General features: G+C 42.3%; 1 protein-coding gene across 1 annotated transcript in view; it reads left to right on the top strand.

The window, feature by feature from the left end:
- The first annotated feature begins 6359 nt into the window (after positions 1–6359).
- The window catches only part of TXNDC5 (thioredoxin domain containing 5), a 27311-nt gene continuing 11768 nt past the window's right edge, over positions 6360–21902 (top strand). Inside the window, exons 1-5 of the mRNA XM_020797121.3 lie at positions 6360–6706; positions 13569–13718; positions 15524–15629; positions 17426–17522; positions 19668–19783. Coding sequence (XP_020652780.3) covers positions 6459–6706; positions 13569–13718; positions 15524–15629; positions 17426–17522; positions 19668–19783 — 717 coding nt within the window. The 5' untranslated portion in view covers positions 6360–6458. The remainder of the gene's footprint in view (positions 6707–13568; positions 13719–15523; positions 15630–17425; positions 17523–19667; positions 19784–21902) is intronic.

Here is a 21902-nt window from a genome sequence, read left to right as displayed (position 1 = left end):
TGCAGATACAAATTGCAGACATTAGAGAAATGTTGGGCCTGTCCAAACTGGATGTTTTGAGTGTAGAGTGGATCAGGCTACAAAGGCTCTGTTGAGATCAGGGGGGTGGGGAGGAACAATGAGCCATTTGGCATGCTCCTCCTGTCTGAACTGCAAACAACCCCTTATAGCCTGATCAGCTGTCAATTAAGCGCTTCCCCTGATCATCTGTGGAAAGCCAGGGGAAGTGAAATTATTCATTTTTTACATTGTACCTCTCTCTCCGTGGGTGCCATTCAATTTTCTTTCTTCTCCCCTTCCTGCTTCCCTTCTCTTATTCTCCCCCCTTTCTATCTAAACTCTCTCTGGAATCTGCAGCTGCCAGAGGCTGCTATCTCCCAGCTAAACCGAATGTGCCAAAAAGAATGCATGCCCTACCACTGGACCAGAAAGGTGCACGGCAACTCTTAAAGGGGAAGGATGGGTCATTCTAAATAGAAACATTTGTGGATGAGGTCTTCCTCTCCTTGATCCAAGCCATGCCCTCAACAATCCATGTACCATATGTGCCAATGTGGAGAGACCCAGTGAGAAGAAAAAGTAGTGTTTGTTGTTTTGTTCTTGCCTGGAGGTGAGGAATCTCATGAGGCTCAGGAATCCCTTGTAAAGACATCTTATCAAGTCAAGACATTATTGCCATTATCAATAATGAAGAGCTTTATGAGCATTCTTTACAACTCTAACAAGTGTGAGTGGGAAATGTTATCTACCAACATCAGGAGGGTGACATATTTTTCACCCCTGGGAGTACAGTACATATATGACTCCCTTGCTATAACAGCTACAGGTCAATTTCCAGGCACAATTCAGAGTGATGGCTATGACTTATATGGTCCTGCTCAATTTAGGGCCAAAACATCCACAAAGCTTCTTTTTCTGTATGAGCCTGCTCTGGCCTGAAGATATTTACAGAATGCCACTCTCTCAGTCCCCCTGACACAATGACCCTTTGGTGTGATTGCGGCAGTGAGCCTTTTTGGTGATCCCTTGCTGACTCTTGAGCTTTTCCACAGCTTTTCTCTAGCTTTTCCACAGACTAAAGTCACCTTTATTCAGGCAAGCCTTTGGCAGTTAAGCTGGTCTGTTTTTGAAAGGGATTTAACTTGTTGGGTGTTTTTGACTGCTGTGATTCTGACTTATTTTGTGGCTATATTTTAAATCAATATTTTGTTTTTAATTTGTACATTCTTGTTCACTCCTTGAAGCACCAGCTTCAATGGTATATAAACTTAATCGCAAAACAAAGATTCTTGCACGATTCTGGTGCAAGCTTTCCACAAACAGAGCAGAGCAGAACCAAGTGACTCTGGTTCCTCAGCCAGCATGGGAATAATTGATCCATAAGATTCATGATGGCATTAAAAATGTTTAATCTCATGAAGGGACATTGGATGCTCTTCTGAGGATTCTTGGTTTAGTTGCTTTCACCATTTTTATTGTCATTACTTTTTGAGTTAGCTCTTCAGGGGCTGTCCCTCTAAGAATAAAATGTGAGTAGAATACTATTTCCGATTAATGATCAAGAGTACACAAGTCCTATCAACTGAAGTTAGAATGTGTTGGTTTCAGTGCTTTGCAGAACATAGCCAGTAGTTATAAGGCACTGCTGAAGCCTGTGTTTTTCCATCAGTGCACATGATCTGAGGAGAATGAGTAGATAAATGTGTTAAATTTCATACAACTAACTGCTGATTGTGGGGGCGGGGAAGTTGGGCGAGTGAGTCTGGTTTATTGTAAACTGCTTCAGTTACACATTAAATGGGTAAGTGTATGTTACTGCATTTCAAAAGTTTGTGAAGCAGCCAAGCAGCATTTTCTTTTTTAATGTGCTGCAGGTCAGTGTGAGGAGATACAATCCTGACTTATTGACAGCTCTTAAGAGATGAAACCAATAGCACATCAGCACATTAACATCTTGAACCAATTCCTTCACCATGGCCAGAACAAATGAAGTGAAGTGTAAAAACTGGTTTTAGAAACTGCCTTGGCAGGGTGGACAAGAGTCTACTAGGTGATGGTTAATAACTCACAGCTGAATTATGGGGGTCATATTGGGTAACAGAGAAGTTTAGATGGTCCGCATTTCTCTTTGAAGGAATCAAGCTCCTTCAACATATCTTATACCCACCACAATCACAAAAAGGATTCTTTATCTTACTGTGTTCCTTTACCAACTCACATGGCTGACAGGAAGAAAATGCCAGGGTAGGAGGTGAGCAACAAGGGAGATCTCTATTCTGGCCTCCCTGATATAGCTGGTTGTTGAAGACCTGTGATTTGTTCAGCACTCCATAAACAGAGGTGGTATTCTCCTGAATTATCCATGAACCTGCCCTAGGAGCTGACAGCCTAAGTTCACAAACTGGGGAAGAAAATAAGGAAGAAAGGTAATGGGATGGATATGAGACAAATACAAACATAAATATTTATATGGTAGGAATTTGGAAGTTGTGTCCCTCCAGAGGTTGTTGAAGTGCAATGGTCAGTCCTGCAGATGTCCAAAAATGTCTGGAGAGCCCAGAGATTTCCCTATCCTTATTGTAAAACTTTGTTTCAGTTAAATGATAGGTCAACGAGTTAAGTCCAAGGATTAACAGAAAAGTTGAGTTTTGAGAAAGGAGTTTAGGAATAGAGAAAGATGACACAATGTCATCATTGTGGGAGAAAGTTCTAGAAACAGGAAATGGCAAGAGACAACAGAATAAAAGAGTGAGCTAGTTTTGTATGGCTGAGGCGACACAACTGAAAAAGTGAGGCCTACTGGCAAAGATACAACAGGAAGTAAGGGCAGAAAGGTAGTACAGGGCACTGACTCTTCATAGATGTGACTAACCTACGTTCACACATGAACTACAGTACTGCTACCATGTATTTCTGAAGCTGTCCTTGATAGTGGCAAGCAAAGAAATATCAATTTCGTATGAACATGTGCTTCCCAAGCACCAATACAATCTGTTAAACTGTCAGTTACATGTTTTGTGGGTGGCAAAATTATGTCATTTTATTCAACATCTTGCAGCAGTTTTGGCTCCCACTCCAACATAAGAGGTATGAAAGATTGAAGCAATTGGGATGGAAGGTTACAGATGACAGAATCACTTTTTCCCCCATTGAGATTGCAATATCCTTCCTAACGAGTGACAATTGGGTTGTCATGAAAATTACATCACATTATCTCTCTGGAGAGACCAGTGTGTCAGTCAAAGGACAGCTGTCAAAATAAAACATACTGAGCTCTGAGATATTGAAGACTTGTTGGGACGCATACAGATGAAATTGTGTTCTTTTGAAGAGTCTTGAGTTTCGGGACAATTTAAGAGCAGAATGTAAATGGAAATTGTTCACATAATTGCCTTATAACATCCTAGCTGTCCACATCAAATCAGTGTTAACAGTATTTATTAGAGCCACAGGGGATCAAATGCAGGTCTGTAGCAAACAACATAATTCCAAATTTAGCACAGCTGTGCAGTAAAGTGACATGTATTCCCATCCTCTACAAAATCATATCTGGTGGTGAGTTTTCTTTAGTTGTTTTAAGTTAACTATAGTAGAGGCTATATGACACTGTCATTAGGAAAGCCATGAATCATCCAGAATTAAGCCATGAATTATCCAGAGGGAAGACAGAGAGAATGACAAAATCCTGCCAGACAATTATTCAGTTTAATCTGAGGTACATGGTTTATTTCTGGAACATGTATTTGCTCTTATTAGTATTCATTGTGGAAAGGTATTCGCAGCAGCAGTTTTAGATCCAAGAGGTGGGGCGTGGCTCATCCCAAAACTTCAGGGTAGAGAGCCCCCCATGGTTAGACCTTGTGTCCCCTACCATGGTTCTCCACATGGTTATCCACATTTCTGTGCATGTAGCACCATTCAGGAAAGAACTGAAAAGTAAAGGAAGAAGTGATCTTATTCGATAACCCAAAACCACAACCCACAACTCTGAAGGTTGAGATCTGCACATTAACCCATCCTTCTAGGGTTGGGTCAAGTGCTCTTAGATCGCAATTACTCAGTACCCAAGGAAATTCACTTTCAACATGTTCAAAGGCAGTCTCCTTCACTGCTCCATGCCATTTAAATTTCCAGGTTGTCCTGTGGCTCAAACTAAAATATGTCTAGTAGCTTCAACTTGTATTTCCTAGTCAAGGTCAACCAAACTTTCAAGGGAAACAATTTAAAAAACTTCCTTTATTCACTTCCTGGGGGTCTTGCCAAACTGGCTCCTTGAGTATCTGGCATGAGTTAAGGGCTTTAAAGTGGTGTTTTATTTACATTCACAAAGATCATGTCTATCAGAGGTTGCAGTCCTAAAGTCATCTGGTCAGAAAATATAATGGGAATTCAGATCAAATATATCCATAGCACAACCTTCTGCAAGTTTATTCAGTTAATAGGACTTTATCCCAGTCCTAGTGTGCAGCCTTAGGATTAATAACCCTACATGCTTTCTTTGAGATGAGAAAAGAAAGCAAAAGTGCATTTCTTTTGTACACTTCTGCCAGAAGGTCCTGTTGGTAGTTGATTGCCCCTTTCCCTAGAGTAATCCTGATCAGTTACTATGATATGAAAATTAGGGTTGCTTTTACCTTTCGTGAATTCTCATCCTCCTTCCCCGCCACCAGCAAGTATCATATATATTTAACAACTGGTTTTTGGTGGTGTTGTTTAATTAAGTTGTGTCCGATTCTTCTTGACCTCATGGACCAGAGCATGCCAGGCCCTCCTTGTCTTCCACTGCCTCCCGGAGTTTGGTCAAATTCATGTTGGTATCTTCAGTGACACTGTCCAACCATCTCATCCTCTGTCGTCCCCTTCTTCTCTTGCCTTCACACTTTCCCAACATCAAGGTCTTTTCCAGGGAGTCTTCTCTTCTCATGAGGTGGCCAAAGTATTGAAGCCTCAGCTTCAGGATCTGTCCTTCAAGTGAGCACTCAAGGTTGATTTCCTTCAGAATGGATACATTTGATCTCCTTGCAGTCCAGGGGACTCTCAAGAGCCTCCTCCAGCACCACGATTCAAAGGCATCAGTTCTTCGGCAGTCAGCCTTCTTTATGGTCCAGCTCTCACTTCCATACATCACTACTGGAAAAACCATAGCTTTGACTATGGGGACCTTTGTCAGCAAGATGATGTCTCTGCTTTTTAAGATGCTGTCTAAGTTTCTCATTGCTTTCCTCCCAAGAAGCAGGCGTCTTTTAATTTCGTGGCTGCTGTCTCCATCTGCAGTGATCATGGAGCCCAAGAAGGTAAAACCTGTCACTGCCCCCATATCTTCCCCTTCTATTTGCCAGGAGGTGATGGGACCAGTGACCATGATCTTAGTTATTTTTTTTATGTTGCGCTTCAGACTATTTTTGCCTTCTCTCTTTCAACCTCATTAAGAGGTTCTTTAATACCTCCTCACTTTCTGCCATTAGAGTGGTATCATCTGCATATCTGAGATGATTTTTCTTCCACCAATCTTAATTCCGGTTTGGGATTCATCCGGTCCAGCCTTTCGCATGATATATTCTGCATATAAATTAAATAAGCAGGGAGACAATATACAGCCTTGTCGTGCTCCATTCCCAATTTTGAACCCATCAGTTGTTGCTTCCTGTCCCACACATAGATTTCTCAGGAACTCATACACAGCAAGAAAGATTCCCAGTGTGGTGTGTAGTGGACAGAGTGACTGGAGAAGTGGGTTGGCCATGGAAACTCACTAGCGGCGTTGAACTGGTAAAACCACTCCTTAAATATCTCACTTATCTTGAAAGTCCTGTTAGTCACTGGTCACTAATATAAGTCGTTTTCGAGATCACACACACACACACACACACACACACACACACGGAGAGAGACACGGAGGGGCGGGGGCGGGGGCCGCTGTTGTATTCCTGCTAAAGACTAAGGTTAAAAGGCCAATGAGCTCGATATAAAAGAGGACGGTGAGAGAGAAACTTTTTTAAGGTTGAGGTCCTACAGATATTTAATTAGGAAGCAGTAGGCTTCTCATTGACTTGCGCCCCACTGGCTTCTGACAGTGACCCTTCCTAGGACTGAACGGCCCATCAGCGACCATCTTTCCGCCTCTGGCGCTTGAGTCCCCGGAGCGTCTCGTACTTAACACGAAACAATGGGCGGCTTCCTCAATCCGAGCCTTTCTCGAGGCGGATTTAGCCCAAGGGAATGGGGGGTCCGGGGAAGAGAGCGAGAGATCGAGGAAGCCAAGGCGCGCCATCGTGTGTAGCCGGCCTTTCCTTTCCAGCCCCTCCCCGTCGCCCTTTGACTCTCCGAGGCGGGCTGGAGGCGGAGGCTGCCGGAGACACCGCCCGGGCAACGGCGAGAGAGGCGGGACGGACGGAGGGGGAGACGTGGTTCAGGCCGGCTTCTTTTCTCTCTCTCTTTTTCCCCTTCGCACGGCCGCCATGGTTGCTGCGTTTGGTTGCAGCGCCGCCTCTCGCGCCGCCGGCCTGGCCCTGCTGCTCGGCTGCCTTGCCTTCCGCGGGGCTCCCGCGCAGGCGGAGGAGACGGAGGAGGCGGCGGCGGCGGGGGAGGCCGGGGGAACGGAGGCGGGCGACGAGACGGACCCCCACGCGCAGCACCTCTACAACGCTGAGATGCTGCGCCATGGCGCACAGAGCGCCCCGCACTTCGTCATGTTCTTCGCCCCGTGGTGAGCGGCGGCAGCGGCCTCGGCCTGGACAGGGAGAAGGGGGCGCGCCGCGAGGTCTCCCCCTGCTTCCTCCCGCTGACGTGGCAGCCAGAGGGAGAGCGGGTGAGGGCGGCGGCGGGGAAGGGTCCCGGAGGCGAAGTCAAGGGGAGAGAGAGGGGCTCCGTTGGCGGCGCGCCCCGCTCCTCCACGCACCCTCTTTCCTCTCACACCCCTATACCCGAGGCCGTTCACACAAGCTCCCCTGCCATGCCTTCCTCCCTAGGGATTTAAACGAATCTAGCCGGGGGTGGGTGGGATTTAATGAGAGTTGGGAGGTCTCGGCCCTCCCCCATCAATCCCCTTAATCTCGTCCTGGAAAAAGCTGGAGTTGTTCCTGCTCGTAAACTTCTTAGGTGTTATTACGGGTGTGTGTGTGTGTGTGGGGGGGGTCTGATCGTGACTGAGAGCACAAGCGGACAAAATGTTCTCCTCGCGTGTGTAAGTGAACTTGTGGGGTGGGAGAGACGACGGCCGGCAGAGGATACCTTTGCGCCTGAAAAATCTAGAAAACAATTCTAGAAGCGACTTTAATAATCTGTGTCGTGGACGCACTGTAGACCCTTACACTGCTCATGCAGACACATTGATGAGGCTGCAGTAAACCACCAGTAGAAAATTTCAGGTACTTTAACAGAATCCAGCCCCCCTCAAGAGCTCAGATCCAGCCCGCTGGTTCCCCAACCATCCAGGGCCCTTCTCAGTGATTATGCAATTGATGCAGGGATCTTTGCCCATTATGAAAGGTTCAGATGCCTTCTAAAGATTTTTTTTAATTAATAAAAGTGTAATACTAGTATTTTTAGCCCCATTTCCCTTTAGCCCTTCACGAGCATGTGCCCCTCCCAAAGTTTTGTGGGATTGAATCTGCCCTCAGAGATTGCAATAAACCTCTTTAATCAGTCCATGGGATGGAGCACAGTCTAAATATTAAATGTGAAAAAGCAAAGTATTCACGTGGAACAGTTACTTGGTAGTGATTGGCAGGAGTAATAAAGTCAGTTTTGTGTGTATTTTAAAATACTTTAAGAACACATATACAAATGTGCAGAAAAACTTCTAATTGGCCACTATAAATAACTATGGTGCTAGAAGGCTAAGCAGTGTAACATGTAGAACAGAAAAGCAGAGGTTTGCAGAGTCTACTTGTAGTTAGAAAAACAGCAACTCCATCCTTGACAGGTGAATGGACACTGAAGTGGTCAATGGGGTTCAGTATAAACAAGTATAAAGTAATGCATGTTGAGGCAGAAAAGTCCTAAGTTCATTGGGTTGGAGGTGGCAGTGACTGACATCCGGGAAGATATGTTAAGGATATGGACAGCTCAGTGTAAATGTTGACCAATGGTGTAGCTGCTTGGAAATAAGGCAGATTTCATGTTAGGGGCAAGTAAGAAAGGAAGTAATAAAAAAAAACAGCAACCAGATAACCATGTCTGTACACAAATCTTTGCTGTCAGTGCACTTGAGTACTGTGTACCTTTCTGATTACTGAACCTAAAAAAAAAAAAAAAGATAATATAAAGCAGGGAAAGATGTAGAAAAGAACAATGAATGATCAAGAGGCAACACAACTCTCTTATGAAAAGGTTGTATGTGAAACTTTATGGTTTTTAAAAAGTGAATCAAGGTTAAATCATTAAGTATATCTACACTCCCAGTGTGGTAAAGTGTAGGCAGAATGACAGATTAAGACTTTGGAGAACAGGGCTCAAATCCATGTTTGTCCATGGAAACTGACTAGGAAAGTAACTGGTAAAACTACTTAAATATTTCACTTTGAAAACCATGTTAGGGTCACTATAAGTTGTTTCTGACTTGAGAGCACATAAAAACAATATCCACTTTATGAAAATGATAGAGCTGCTTGAAATTATGTGTGATGTAGCAGAATAAAATGGGAAGATTTCCCCATCTTTTCTAGAAACAGGCCATCTAGATTCAGGAAAGTTAAGTATATAAAATTAGGTACCTGCTGTCAGCTCAACGTAAAGTAGCCATTTCCATTATTTGCTAGCTGTAGACTACCCCATAGTGGTTCGCCATTCTCTTCTTTTGGGGTGTGTTGTGTGACTGAAACTTGCCTGAGGTTATACAGCACTGGTTCCGAACCTTGGGTCCTCAAATGTTCTTGGACTACAGTAACTCGCAAAAAATCCTGACCAATACAGCTAGTGGTGAAGGCTTCTGGGAGTTTCAGTCTAAGAATAAGGCTGCTATACATGCTGGCTCTTCTCCCAAGGGGCACAGTGGGAAATTAACTCTTGACGAAGATACACAACTCACAGAGCTGAAATGTAATTTAAGAAAAGTTAATCCTCTGAGACTTGGTATATTTATTTCAGTGGCCTTGGGTGCTGCATACCTAGTCCGTATGCTGGAGTCTTATAAATTTTCAGAAGATAGCAAACAGGTCCTTCCACAAGCTTAGAGCTGTAGACCATCATCCACACAAATTGAAAAGGTGTTACCACTTTGTCAGTCCTTTCCATGTCCAAGCTGGATGAGGTTTCCTGTGTGGTGTGATCCCTGAGCACGCTGGAAGAAATTTGTTAGTCTTAAAGGTGCTAAAATACTTCAATTCTGGTTTTACTTTTATCATATCTGATGAAAAATGTCAACATAGCCACCCTTTCGGAAATCATTACAAAAGGAAGTACTTTTTCGTGCAAGTCTACATTGGAATCCGAAGATGCGATATCTGTCAACATGGAAGGCTTTAGAAGGAGATCAAACAGATTCATGGAAGGTGAAGTGATCATGGCTACTAGGCACAACAGTTGTACATTTATTCGGTATGGTCCAGCATGGCTCTTACATTCTTCATGTCCAAATTGAAGAAATATTTGGAATTTAAATACAAACCCCATCCTTCATGTTACTTCAAAAGAGTACCAAGCACCTGTAGCACAATGATGTCTCCTGCTGCACAGAATCCTTTTCATTGCCCAGTCCTATTCTCATATCCCAACAGATCAAGGACCAAATCATCCTAGAATCGTAGAGGTAGGAGGGACCCTATGGATCATTGAGTCCAGTCCTTGTCAAGGAGGCATAGTGGGCAATCAAACTCCCAACCTCTGTCCCTGCAGCCAGATACCTAAACCACTGAGACATCCAAAGTAGAAAAATCATATTCCATACAGAAACCTATTTTCAACAAAAATGTATAGGATTCTGTGCATGTGATTACGCACCTCTTCTCTCCAGCTCCTGTATTCTGGGTTAGTATTTCATAAAAATCTGCCAGTGTTTGCTATACCACTGAGGCCTAGGCCAAGGATGTGTGGAGTAACTGATTCTAAGCATTATTGACACCCTTTTCTTTAACTCAGAACCAATAACCATGTAACAAAACCCTTAAAACGTTGCAGAAAAGCAGTTCTCAGGCTGTTTTCAGGCAGCTTCTGCTTCTGAAATAAATATAAATTAGTAGTTTAAAGTTCTCATTCTTCTCTCTTTGTCTGGATAGCTCAGTGAGTGAGCTCTTGGCTGCAGAGCCAGAGGTTGAGAGTTGGATTCCTCACTGTGTCTTCTGAGGGGGGGGGGGGTGAAGCTAGCCTTTGTAGCCTTGGGCAAGCTATATAGTCTTGGATCAACCCCAGAAGGAGTGATAAACCACCTCTGATTATTCTACATCTATAAAACCCTGGAAAGAGTCTCCAATAAGTCAGAATCAACCTTATGCCATGTGATTGTTGTACAGTATATCTTTCCCTAAGATTCAGCCTTAGAGGAAGGAAGCAAGCAAGTAAGTAAGAGTTGCTTCCAAGGCCAAAATGTATCTCGACAGATAATTTACTGGCTCTTTGTGCAAAGTTCTATATAGATCACTATTCCTCCCCCCCAAAAAAAGTCTGTGAAGGTTAATGTTTACTAGGTTATGATAGCAAGTAAAAAACCTGTCATCTTGATAATTATTCAGTCACCACTAGATTTATTTTCAAACCCTAGTTTTTCAAACTTTATACATAAAAAGGCCAGATCCGTACTAGGGAGAATCCTGCAATTTAAAACTTATGACTGAAAGTTGAAGAGTTACAGTATTTGTCAAGATAATTTCCAGAATTCCCCCAGTCACAATGCAGATCAGGGGATTCTGGGGATTATAGTGATGAAAACTAATGTCTGTAAACTCTGGTCAGTTGGGGGCAATTTTTAGCAGCTGTTAGATGAGCTAATAACCTGCTGATGATACATGTATACCAGTCACATTTTTAAAATATTGAGACATTGATGCCCTCTCTTTTGTGTACATTCCGTATACAGTGTCCTCACCCCACCTCAAAAACAAGTACATTCAGTGAAATTGTAGGAGGATAAGAGTTTTTCTTCGCTTCTTCATAATACATCAGTGGTTTAGGTATCTGGCTGCAGAGGCTGAGAGTTTAATTCCTCACTGTTCCTCCCTGAAAGAGGCTGGACTTGATCTATAAAGCCCCTTCCAGCTCTCCAGTTCTAAGATGATGATTAAGTGCAGATAGCCATATTTTGTGTATGTTCCGTACTTAGGCAGAATCTTCCCATTTCTTTTTGAATGACATAAAAGCTGTTCCGTTTACTATTCCCACAGTGCAGTGCTTGTGTCTCCCTTCATATGTTACATTTGGGTGGGGATGCATAGAGGATAGGTGCTTCATTCACTTTGTGGAGAATAGAAGAATACGTGTCATGGAGGCGCAGATGTGTTATGGCAAGGCACATGATAAATGCCTGAGAACATTGCTGCTTGGACATGGCATGTCTCAATATGGGACAACTATAATTTGCATTATCTGATAAATACAAAATTGATCACAGATGGCAAAATGTGATTGGGTTCTTGAGGAGTCTTTGGCAGTTCCGATTTTGGTACGGAAATTGAAACGACTGACTCTTTTAAACCATTAACATCTTCAATTCTAATATAGGAGTGTCAACAATAACTTGCGTGGGATGAACTTGATTCCAATCAAACAACTGTCTCTCAAACATTATAGGATTTTTATAACTAATATCATTTCTCAATACTGGGGAGCTGGGCCAAACCGCTCCTTCTCTCTTGGATTCCTCATTGGGGCACTCCATACCATGCAAATGGTGCCACAACATGGGTGGTGAACCCAATCCCCCTCCGGAGGTGGTTTGTTGTAGGTAGGATCTGGGCGCACCACCTTCTTCCAGCGACCTCGTCCTCTCGGAAGGACGACCACCATCCATTCTGACGTTTCAGTAATTGTCATTCCCTCTCTTTCTGGTATCAGGTCAGGCAGCAATCCTTCCATCTTCAAATTGGGGAAGTCTTTCAACAGTTCAATCACATGTTCATGTTTCTTTTCATCTCTCTCCTCTCTCGTTGAGACCCAAAAATCCTGCTCTCCAGTCACCCCCTGTATCTCTTCCACACATCAATCTTTTGCTCCTCCTCCTTTCCCTTCTCTTCTATCAGGCAAACTTCTACTTTAACCCTTTCTTCTTTAAACCTCCCCCCCCCCATTCTTTCACCTCCCTCTCCCCTTCCTTGATTACCACATCCTTGTTCTCTGGAAGGGGAGGTGCACTCCTTTCAACCACTTTTCCTTCACACCAAGGAAAGGAAAGAGTGGACCATAGATCTACATCATTTACATAAATCGTAATACTGTACTAGACTTTGGTGGTTGTTACTGTTATTTTAATTATATACTTTTTTCTAAGAAAAATTAAGTGGCCCAAATCCTCTTGAGTAGCCACATAAATGATATAACATTTGGAAGCAAACTTCCATTAAAAAATCATGTTGACATTGTTAGTTGCACAGTGAGTCACATTGCTCAATATGCAACTGCTAATGTCTGTGATGATTTCTTAACATAAGGTGCTTCATCTCCAACATTTACACTATTTCTACTACACCTGTATAATTAGGTAAGAGGAACTGAAGAGCCGAAGTGTCCTACAGTATTAAGTATATAAAAGTTCAGAAATTCAGAAGAATTTATTTCAAATACAGATCTACACCTGCTCATAAACAATTATAAGAATAAGTAATGGATATAATCCCAGTCTTCAGAAAACAATTAAAATCCTATCAGACATTTAGGAATAGACAGGTAACCTTGTAGAGAAAAAATGACGGGAGTAGTCTACCACTTCTAGAGGGCACCAGGTTATGGAAAACAGCTACCGAGTCTTTGTCACCAACTTGTAAGAGTAAGAATAGCAAAAATGAAAAAGTTCTCAAACTTTCCATCTTTATTGAAACTTTCATATTATACAGGAGCACCCTTAGTTGTGTGTGAGGGAACTGCTGAATCCTACAAATATTCCTGGGTTGTTTGGGGACCTTGGTCATCACATTCATCCTATATGAATTGAGACCATATCTCTAGTATGGGACTGGGAAATGGATGGTCTTCCAGATATCACTGGATAGCAAGTCCGGTTGTCCCTCACTATTGAATGTGCTGCTAACATCTGGAAAGTTTTCAGTAACATCTGGAGGGCTATATATTTGCCACCCCTGTTCTACCAGCTGGAACACTTATTAGCAGTAAGAGAAAATAACCTTGTCTTTCAGATCTTGTATGCCATTCATTGTCTTATTGTTGAAACGTTCTTGATAAGCTTCAGAACACGCTTGCCAAGAACACTGCCTCAAAAATTAAAGTTAGACAAAGGTTCTGCTCACAGCAGACCATATGCTTGATGGGAATTGAGGGTGGGTCGGGCAATACAAATAAAATTAAAGCAAAAACCCTCCATTTTAGTAGTTTCTGTGATAGAGGAAGGTGAATTCAAAATAATGAGGAGCATCTGTCACCAGAATATTCATGTGAGGGTTTTTTTGTGTGTGTTTCAATCCCAGGTGTGGGCATTGTCAGCGTCTACAACCCACTTGGAACAAACTTGCGGACAAATACAACGGCATGGAAAACCCACAGGTCTATGTTGTGAAAGTAGATTGCACAACAGATTCTCCACTTTGTTCTGAATTTGGCATCAAAGGATACCCAACGTATGTGTAAAATAATATTGTGACTGTTGAGTACTTTGTGTCTTCCCTGTAAATCACAGCAACCTGAAAAAGCAACTATGTTTATGTGCTTTCTTTTACAACATTGTGGTTAAACATTAAATTATGACAGGGCTTCCTGCTCAGTGTATGCTACATGATGTGCCTTTAGAATCTATCTTCTGTTTGGGTATTTTAGCTAGCAAGAGTTCATCCAGCTGGTTGTAGTTTTTAAAAGCCTTCTTTACTATTACATGTTGGTTTAAATCAGTGGTGTCCAACCTTGGCCCTCCAGATGTTCTTGGACTTCAACTCACAGAAATCCTGGCCAGCAGAGGTGGTGGTGAAGGCTTCTGGGAGCTGTAGTCTAAGAACATCTGGAGGGCCAAGGTTGGACACCACTGGTTTAAATCCTTTTGCACAGGTAAATAAAAGCAATATGCCAATATAGGAATGCTGGATATTTTCTTACTCCTGTTCTGGAGTTAAACAGAAAACTATAATGAATCCCCACCCATATGTTTGCTTATACCTGTCTTAAGAACAGCTGTGCCAGTGTAAAGTTGGTGTGACTGTTTTATAGCTGTTAGAAGGAAGTTGAATTGCCCTATTAGGCTGGGATAAATGAACCATGTCTGATCTGACCCAGTAATTACAGAGCATTTCACTCCTTCTAGGTAAGGAAACCTGGAAGTTCAACCTATGCTTTCAAAGATCCCTCTGAACATTTTGGCAGAAGCAGCCTATCAGACCAGTGGTTCCCAACCTTGGATCCCCAGATGTTCTTGGACTACAATTCCCAGAAATCTTGACCACTACAGCTAATGGTGAAGGTTTCTGGAAATTCTTATCCAAGGACATCTGAAGAAATCATTGTATTAGACAAGTATGCAGGGATAACCTCCCTTTAAGGAGTGCCTTCCTTTTGTAGGGCACATAGAACCTCAGCCTGGCTGGACTGAACTTGTGAGTTTGACAGTTTTTCAGTTCAGTATTTATGCCAGATGTTTTATTGGAAAAATGCAGAGAATAAGGACTTCACTTGAAATGTATGAACAGATAGTATTCTGTTTTTTAAATGTTTTATTCTTTCAGGATTTCTTTAGCTGTGAACTTAAAATAACATTCCTGTACTCTTAATAAGACTGGTGACATGTATGTAAGACTCCTTGAACTGTGTCAGTGGGCTTTTCTGGCATGACACCCTAGCTTTGCAATTTCCTTGCAGGTGAAATAATCTGGATCAGTTGTATCTTACCTTCTTCATAACTCAGGCTACAGTCGTCTCCCCCTTCCCTATTTAAAATAGTACTGTATCTGTATTTGCACACACTCCCTGTTGATGTTACCTAGAAAAAAACATAAACTTTTCAAAGTTAAGAACAACTGTTCCAGGGATTTAAGGAGATCTTTTAGATGACATCATAGGCACCGGCTCAGCTTTTCCTGAATTGGCTGGCAGCTTAAAGAATTGATTTATGTAATAGCTTGCTTCAGAACTGAAAAATGTATACTAGTATGCTTTCTGGATAGCGAATGTATATACAGGCTCCATTTGCTGTTATTAACATGAATAAAACGTAAAAGCAAAGAATTGAGTTTATTGAGCAGTGCCTGAGAGCTTCATTTGCAAAATCTTATGCTGTGCTATTTAATGCAACAGAACTCAACAAATTATAATTAAGAAAATTATGATTGTGAGGCATTTCCTTTGAGATATGTTATGATTCAGTGAATATTGTTTTCAGGATGTTTCAAGTTTGCATAACCTTGAAAATACATGCTTTATTGTCTTCTTGCATTTGTAGCCTAAAACTGCTTAGACCAGGCCAAGATGCTGCCAAATACCAAGGGCCTCGAGACTTCCAGTCACTAGAGAACTGGATGCTGCAGACATTGAATGAGGAATCTGCAGTAAGTAATCAGAATTGACTTGTGCAAGTGGAATGTGGAGCATGACAGAGCAGTCCTTGACCTACAGGGCCTATGCTGGCTTAAATTATGTGGTGGACAGAGATAGACACATGATTTGGCTAAAATCTGGAGAATTTGGAAGGTTGGGTTTGTGAATTTCGAAACTGCTGGATAGATAGTTCAGTGGTTTAGATATCTGGTTTCGGAGCCAGGGGGTGTACTTGATGATCCATATGGTTGCTTCCAGTTCAGCAGTTCTGAGATTAACGTTTATTTTACATATTTCTCCAGTAATTTGAGCCAAGTAATAGAGTACAGTGGTGCCTCGCACAACGGGTGCCTCACACAACGATGAATTCACACAACAATGCCTTTTTCTGTTAAATTTGCCGCCTCACACAGCGATGTTTCCTATGGGGGATTTTCACACAACGATGTCTCTTTTTCGTTCCTGTAAAAGTGTCTTACAATGTTTGGAAACCGTTTTAAATGCTTGCAATGGTTAGCCCACCTCCTGAAACCTATGCAAACTGATTTTGGTGTTGTTCTGACACTTCGTTAATTTATGGTAATTTTTTGTTTTTCCCCCTCATTGAAATGCATGGAGTTCAATGAGGGGGAAAAACAAAAAAATCACCACAAATTAACGAAGTGTCAGAACAACACCAAAATCAGTTTGCATAGGTTTCAGGAGGTGGGCTAACCATTGCAAGCATTTAAAACGGTTTCCAAACATTGTAAGACACTTTTACAGGAGCGAAAAGGGAGATCGGGAAAGGGCTCTTTGATCTCCGTTTGCCTTTTAAAGCTCTTCCCGATCTCCCTTTTCGCTCCTGTAAAAGTGTCTTACAATGTTTGGAAGCTGTTTTAAATGCTTGCAATGGTTAGCCCACCTCCTGAAACCTATGCAAACTGATTTTGGTGTTGTTCTGACACTTCGTTAATTTGTGGTGATTTTTTGTTTTTCCCCCTCATTGAACTCCATGCATTTCAATGAGGGGGAAAAACAAAAAATTACCATAAATTAATGAAGTGTCAGAACAACACCAAAATCAGTTTGCATAGGTTTCAGGAGGTGGGCTAACCATTGCAAGCATTTAAAACGGCTTCCAAACATTGTAAGACACTTTTACAGGAGCGAAAAAGGACTTCGCAAAGCCATTGAAATGCATTGAGTCGGCTTCAATACATTCCAATGGAGGAAACATTGTTTCACACAGCGATGTTTCCTATGGGGATTTTCACTCAGCCATGGCAATCTGTTCCAATTGGAACGGATTAACCGGTTTTCAATGCATTACTATGGGAAATGGTGTTTCACAGAACGATGTTTCACACAACGTTGATTTTTTTGGAACCAATTAACATCGTTGTGTGAGGCACCACTGTATATCTATGTTATGACTTGAATGGAACCCCAATGATGGTCACATTTAATAGCCACAATTTATAGGAAAGGGAAATGATAGCTGTATGTGGATGGCAGTAGGGCGTTTTTTTACATGGATTTTCTTTGTTGAAAAAATGCAGACTTAATTGTTCTGTGAACTAAAAACCCACACCCAGTGCTAATGCTTTACTGCTAGCATTGTACCCTTCTCCTCCTCATTGATAGATGGCTACCTCAGGATCAGAGAATGTCTTCCTCCATAGTTGTAGCACAAATATTTTCCATATTACCATAATTTCTATTTAAAACTTCCTTATGCAAATAACTACATAACCAAGCTAGTCTCCTTGATATATAATCATGTTTTGGGTTGTGTAATTTGTTTATTTGTTCCTGTTTATGGTAGGAGCAAGAATCTGAACCAGAGCCCCCCAGAGCCCCTGAATCAAAGCAGGGCCTCTATGAACTCTCAGCAGCTAATTTCAAACAGCATACAGAAGAAGGTAATGTGATCTTGCAAATTCTTTTTTTAAGCATGTTTATAACAGTGATCCAGAACTATAATGACTAAAATCCGTACATCACAGTGCATCAACATTGACCATTCGCTAGATCACTTGGCACTTTCGTGGCAGTGTTTCCACCACTCTTTGGCAAGAATGACAAAAGGCCCACCCGCCTTTCTTGCATGGAAGTAGAAGTAGCATTGTGGAAACTTCAGATGGTTCTCAAGAGTGGTGAACAGAGATTGCCATGAACCGCTGATTTGATGGTTTATGCCGGTCTGTCGTTTAACCAAACAGGTGTTTGACATTTCCCAGCCCTGCCTCCTCTGGCAGGTGCCCACTCAGAAGCAGCACCCAGGGAAGCCAGGGTGCTGCCTCTGAGTCGATGCTCACTGGAGGAGGCAGGGCTGGGAACAACAACACCTGTTTGTCCATAGGACAGACTGGCACAGACCACTGAACTAGCAGTTCATGTCCATCTCTAGTGGTGAATATTCTGCTTACCTCTCAGGTCCAGCCTCAAGAAGAACCTGGAATTGAGTTGCCCTGGAGCCCAGTCTTGAGGACCTGGAATCTGGTCCTTTGCATGTCTACTTGCTTCTGAAAAGACATTCATAATATAATGTTGCCTTTTGCAAAGTATTGCAGTCCTGTACATCTGGAATTATTTTGGAATAATTCCTACTGAACTTTGTAGGATGTGCTTCTTATGCACTTCAGTGAGACTCAATATCAGGAACAAATATAGAGAATTGCAAGTAAATTCAAGTGAGCTCCATTGAAAATAATGGCTAAAATCATATTGTGCAGTTACGTGAAAGGGGTAACTTTCAGCACTAAATTGCTGCAAATTAAGAAATCTCTAGATAATGTTGCATGTTGAATTGTGTGACTTGGTGTGTAACAGATAAGGTTGACTTAGATATCTTAACTTTTGGCAATTTGGTAATTTGGTGCCAAAATGTACATGTTTTGCATAATTGCACAACCTTGCAGAGAGGCTTGTCCTCCCGCCTCCTGCCAGGAGTGGCTCACTGATTGTGATCTGTGAAGCATTTGGAAGAATCATGGCGTCCACAGCAGCGGCGGATTGGTGAGTGGACTGTCTGGCCCCATGGGGCTGGACTCTCGTTATCGCCACCTGTGTGGGGATATTTGTATACGAATACCCCCATCTCTAATCAAAAGCAGCTTCTGATCATAGCAAAAAGATGAGGGGAGCATGCAGGGTGTATTGCCCAAGAACTCAAAAGGCACTAAAAAGCATAGAGCTTTCATGGATTAGGATTAGAGATGTGGATATTCATATATGAATACGAATATCCCTGCACAGGTGGAAATAACGAGGGTCTAGTCCCATGGGGCCGAAATTTCCACTCACAATTTCACTGCTGCCACCAGCTCCACGGATGTTTCTTATCACTCCATTGTCCGCAATCAATTATCCAATAGATTCTACTTGTATGTAGATGTCGAAACTTTGGCATAGCTATCAAAATTGGCAAACAAAGCATTAATCAGTGTTTAGCAAAGTCCAAGCAACAATGATGTTGGATCCAGATTTAAAAGTGAAAATTTTGGTTTTGCCTTAGGCTCACTGTGAGATCTTGGTACTAGTATTTTCTCAAACCAGTTCCCTCATTTGTAAGGCGGTGCTGCCTCTCCAAGGAGTATCGAGCATACCATAAAAGATTTTAAACCACCTCACAAAATACCTGGCATACAGGTAACATTGGGGTGGGAAATTCTGACAGATCAGAGGGCTAACTTCCTTTACATCAACCTACTAGGTGCTGCCTCAACTGGTGCATGCTACAAGAAAAATGGCATTTTTGGCTTTGAACATTCCTCTCAAACAGGACCCGTGTAGTGCATGCATCTTGTTTTAAAAGAGAGCTGTGATTATGCGAGTGTTGTTCTCCAAGAAAAACAAGATTGGTGTTCCTTGGGCACTTTGTTTATGCATATAAAGTTGGGGGGGGGGGTCCTGCTTGGCAAAAATAAACCGTGGGGGTATGTGGTTCAGGGAAGAGGGGGCACAGCGGGAGTGAAAATCTACATAGAGACAGAAACTACAGAAAGGAGTGAATAGAGTCCTGCTTGCTTATCTCTACACTTTCCCTCCCCCCTCTCTTTTAAAAGGCAACCACTTTATCAAATTCTTTGCCCCTTGGTGTGGCCACTGCAAAGCACTTGCACCAACTTGGGAACAGCTGGCTCTGCTCCTTGAAAATTCGGACTCTGTCAAGATTGGCAAGGTAGGCTGGATGGACAAGCAAAGCTTGGCCTCCTTTTACTAGAATTACTGTGGTATTAGCATCTGTGAAGGGGAGTGCTCCACAAACTACAACAACAATAATAATCATATGCTGTTAAGTCAGTTCTGACTTACGGTTACCCTTTTCAGGGATTTCCAGGTAGAGAATACTCAGAAGTGGTTTACTGTTATTCTTCTTCTGGGGGCATCCTGGGACTGTGCAGCTTGCCCAAGATCACACAGGCTGGTTCTACTCACAGGAGGCAAAGTGGGGAATCGAACTCCCAACCTCTGGCTCCACAGCCAGATACCTTAACCACTGAGCTATCCAACCAGCTATAAACTACAGAAACCTTGTTAATTCTGTGTTAGACTCTTTTGAAGAGTGAACAGCTGGCCTAGATTTTTTAAATTTGTTTCATGTGTCTTTGGGAAAATACGCCTGTACCCGTGTGTTGTAGGGCAGTTCAACCATTCTTATTCTGTGGCCAAAGGCATGAGCGGTTAATAGGAAGAGAGGCACACCAGGGCCTTGTTATTTTAAAGAAGGAAAAAGCAGGTCCTTTCAGCTTAATTTTATGAGGATGGAGCCCTTCTTTCCATCTTCCAACAGATCTGTGTGGGTGTTGGAACAGCTTTAGCTAACTATAAAAACAGGAGCAAAGTCATATTGTTGGCTTTCTGGTGGAAAAGATTGCTTCCCCAGCCTGTCTTCTATTGGGCATGCTCTTAATTTTTTTTTTTAGAAAATACCATAAGGGCTGGGATGTTTAGTGCCTGTTGGGTGGCAAAGTGCATATTGCAGTCAGATGTGTGAAGGAAAGACCCAAGACAATTTTGTGTGTATTTTTATTGACTCAGTGGTTACTTTTTCAGCTGTTGGGTGTTTTCTGCTCCGTCAAAAGAAATTTGGGGCAGAGAAGCAATTGCCAAAGTCTTATCCTGCTGTCCAGTCTTTGCTTCCAGCTGTTTCCTTCTTTTTTCCTATGAGGTTAGAGGCACACATATGTGAGGAATCCCACAGGGGGAAAAGCAGTTGACAGGAACAGTGTTAATAACATCTTTGTCCCCAGTGGCATCCCTGCCCCATATGGACCCTTCTGAGGCTCATTTCCAATTAAAAACAAAACACAGCATCATTTCTGTATGCAGCATGCAGGAATGGGGACTCAAGTTGTGGGACTTGCTGTCAAGTTGGACTTAAGTCGCACTGTTGACTTAGACTCGACTTGAGACTTGGAACCCATTCAGACCCTTCCCTTTCTTTCTGGGGAAAATTGCTTCTTTTTTAATTAGACTTGGGGACTGTGATTCAGGACTTGGTGCCAAGGATTGGGACTCCAACCCAGAGACTTGCCAACATCCTTGGTAACAAGTAGTTATCTCTGGTTTTCTGCTTCCTAAAGGCTAGGCCGAGTGCTACATGGACCGTCATTTTGTGATGCTAGGCCTCCATGCACTGGAGGACGCGATCAAAGCATAGCGAACAGCTGATCGGCGGTTCCAAAATGGCCTCCGCTAAAACAAAATGGCGACCGCTGTTTTGCCTCGCTAACGAGGCATCCAAAATGGCTGCCGCAATGGAGAAAACTCGCAGAACGGTGAGTTTTAAGTCCATAGGAATGTATTAAATCAGTTTTAATATGTTCCTATGGACTTTTTTGTTTCTCTTAACGATGGATTCGCTGAGCGAGGGTTAATCCGGAAGCGAGGCACCACTGTATTTTTTCTACTACTCATATGTTAAATCTTGTCATTCCTTCACTGTATGTGTGTTTGTGTGTTCTTTTCTGTCTTTGATATTCAATTTTTTTCTGTCCCTGCCTTGTTCTTCTTTATCTCTGAATTTTCAAAACATTTATGAAATTTTCAATTAAAAAAGGAGACTTTCTGCTTCTCTTTCAAGCTTTCTTCATCTTTTCTTTCACCATTTCCTGATTCTGCAGTACCATCATTTGTTCTATACACTTTCTCTCTTGTTTCCTTATATTGTCATTTTCTCCTCAGCTATATTTATCTGGTTTTTTATTTCTATTTTTGTTGCTGTGTTGCTTCTGAATATCTCTAGTGTAAATTGAAGTAACACTTCTCCCTTGAATTGCACAGGTCCAAATAGCACA

The sequence above is a fragment of the Pogona vitticeps genome, chromosome 4 (assembly GCF_051106095.1).
Source record: "Pogona vitticeps strain Pit_001003342236 chromosome 4, PviZW2.1, whole genome shotgun sequence".
Lineage (NCBI taxonomy): Eukaryota > Metazoa > Chordata > Lepidosauria > Squamata > Agamidae > Pogona > Pogona vitticeps.
Note: the sequence above shows the minus strand (reverse complement) of the source record. Positions and strands in the feature narration are given on the sequence as shown.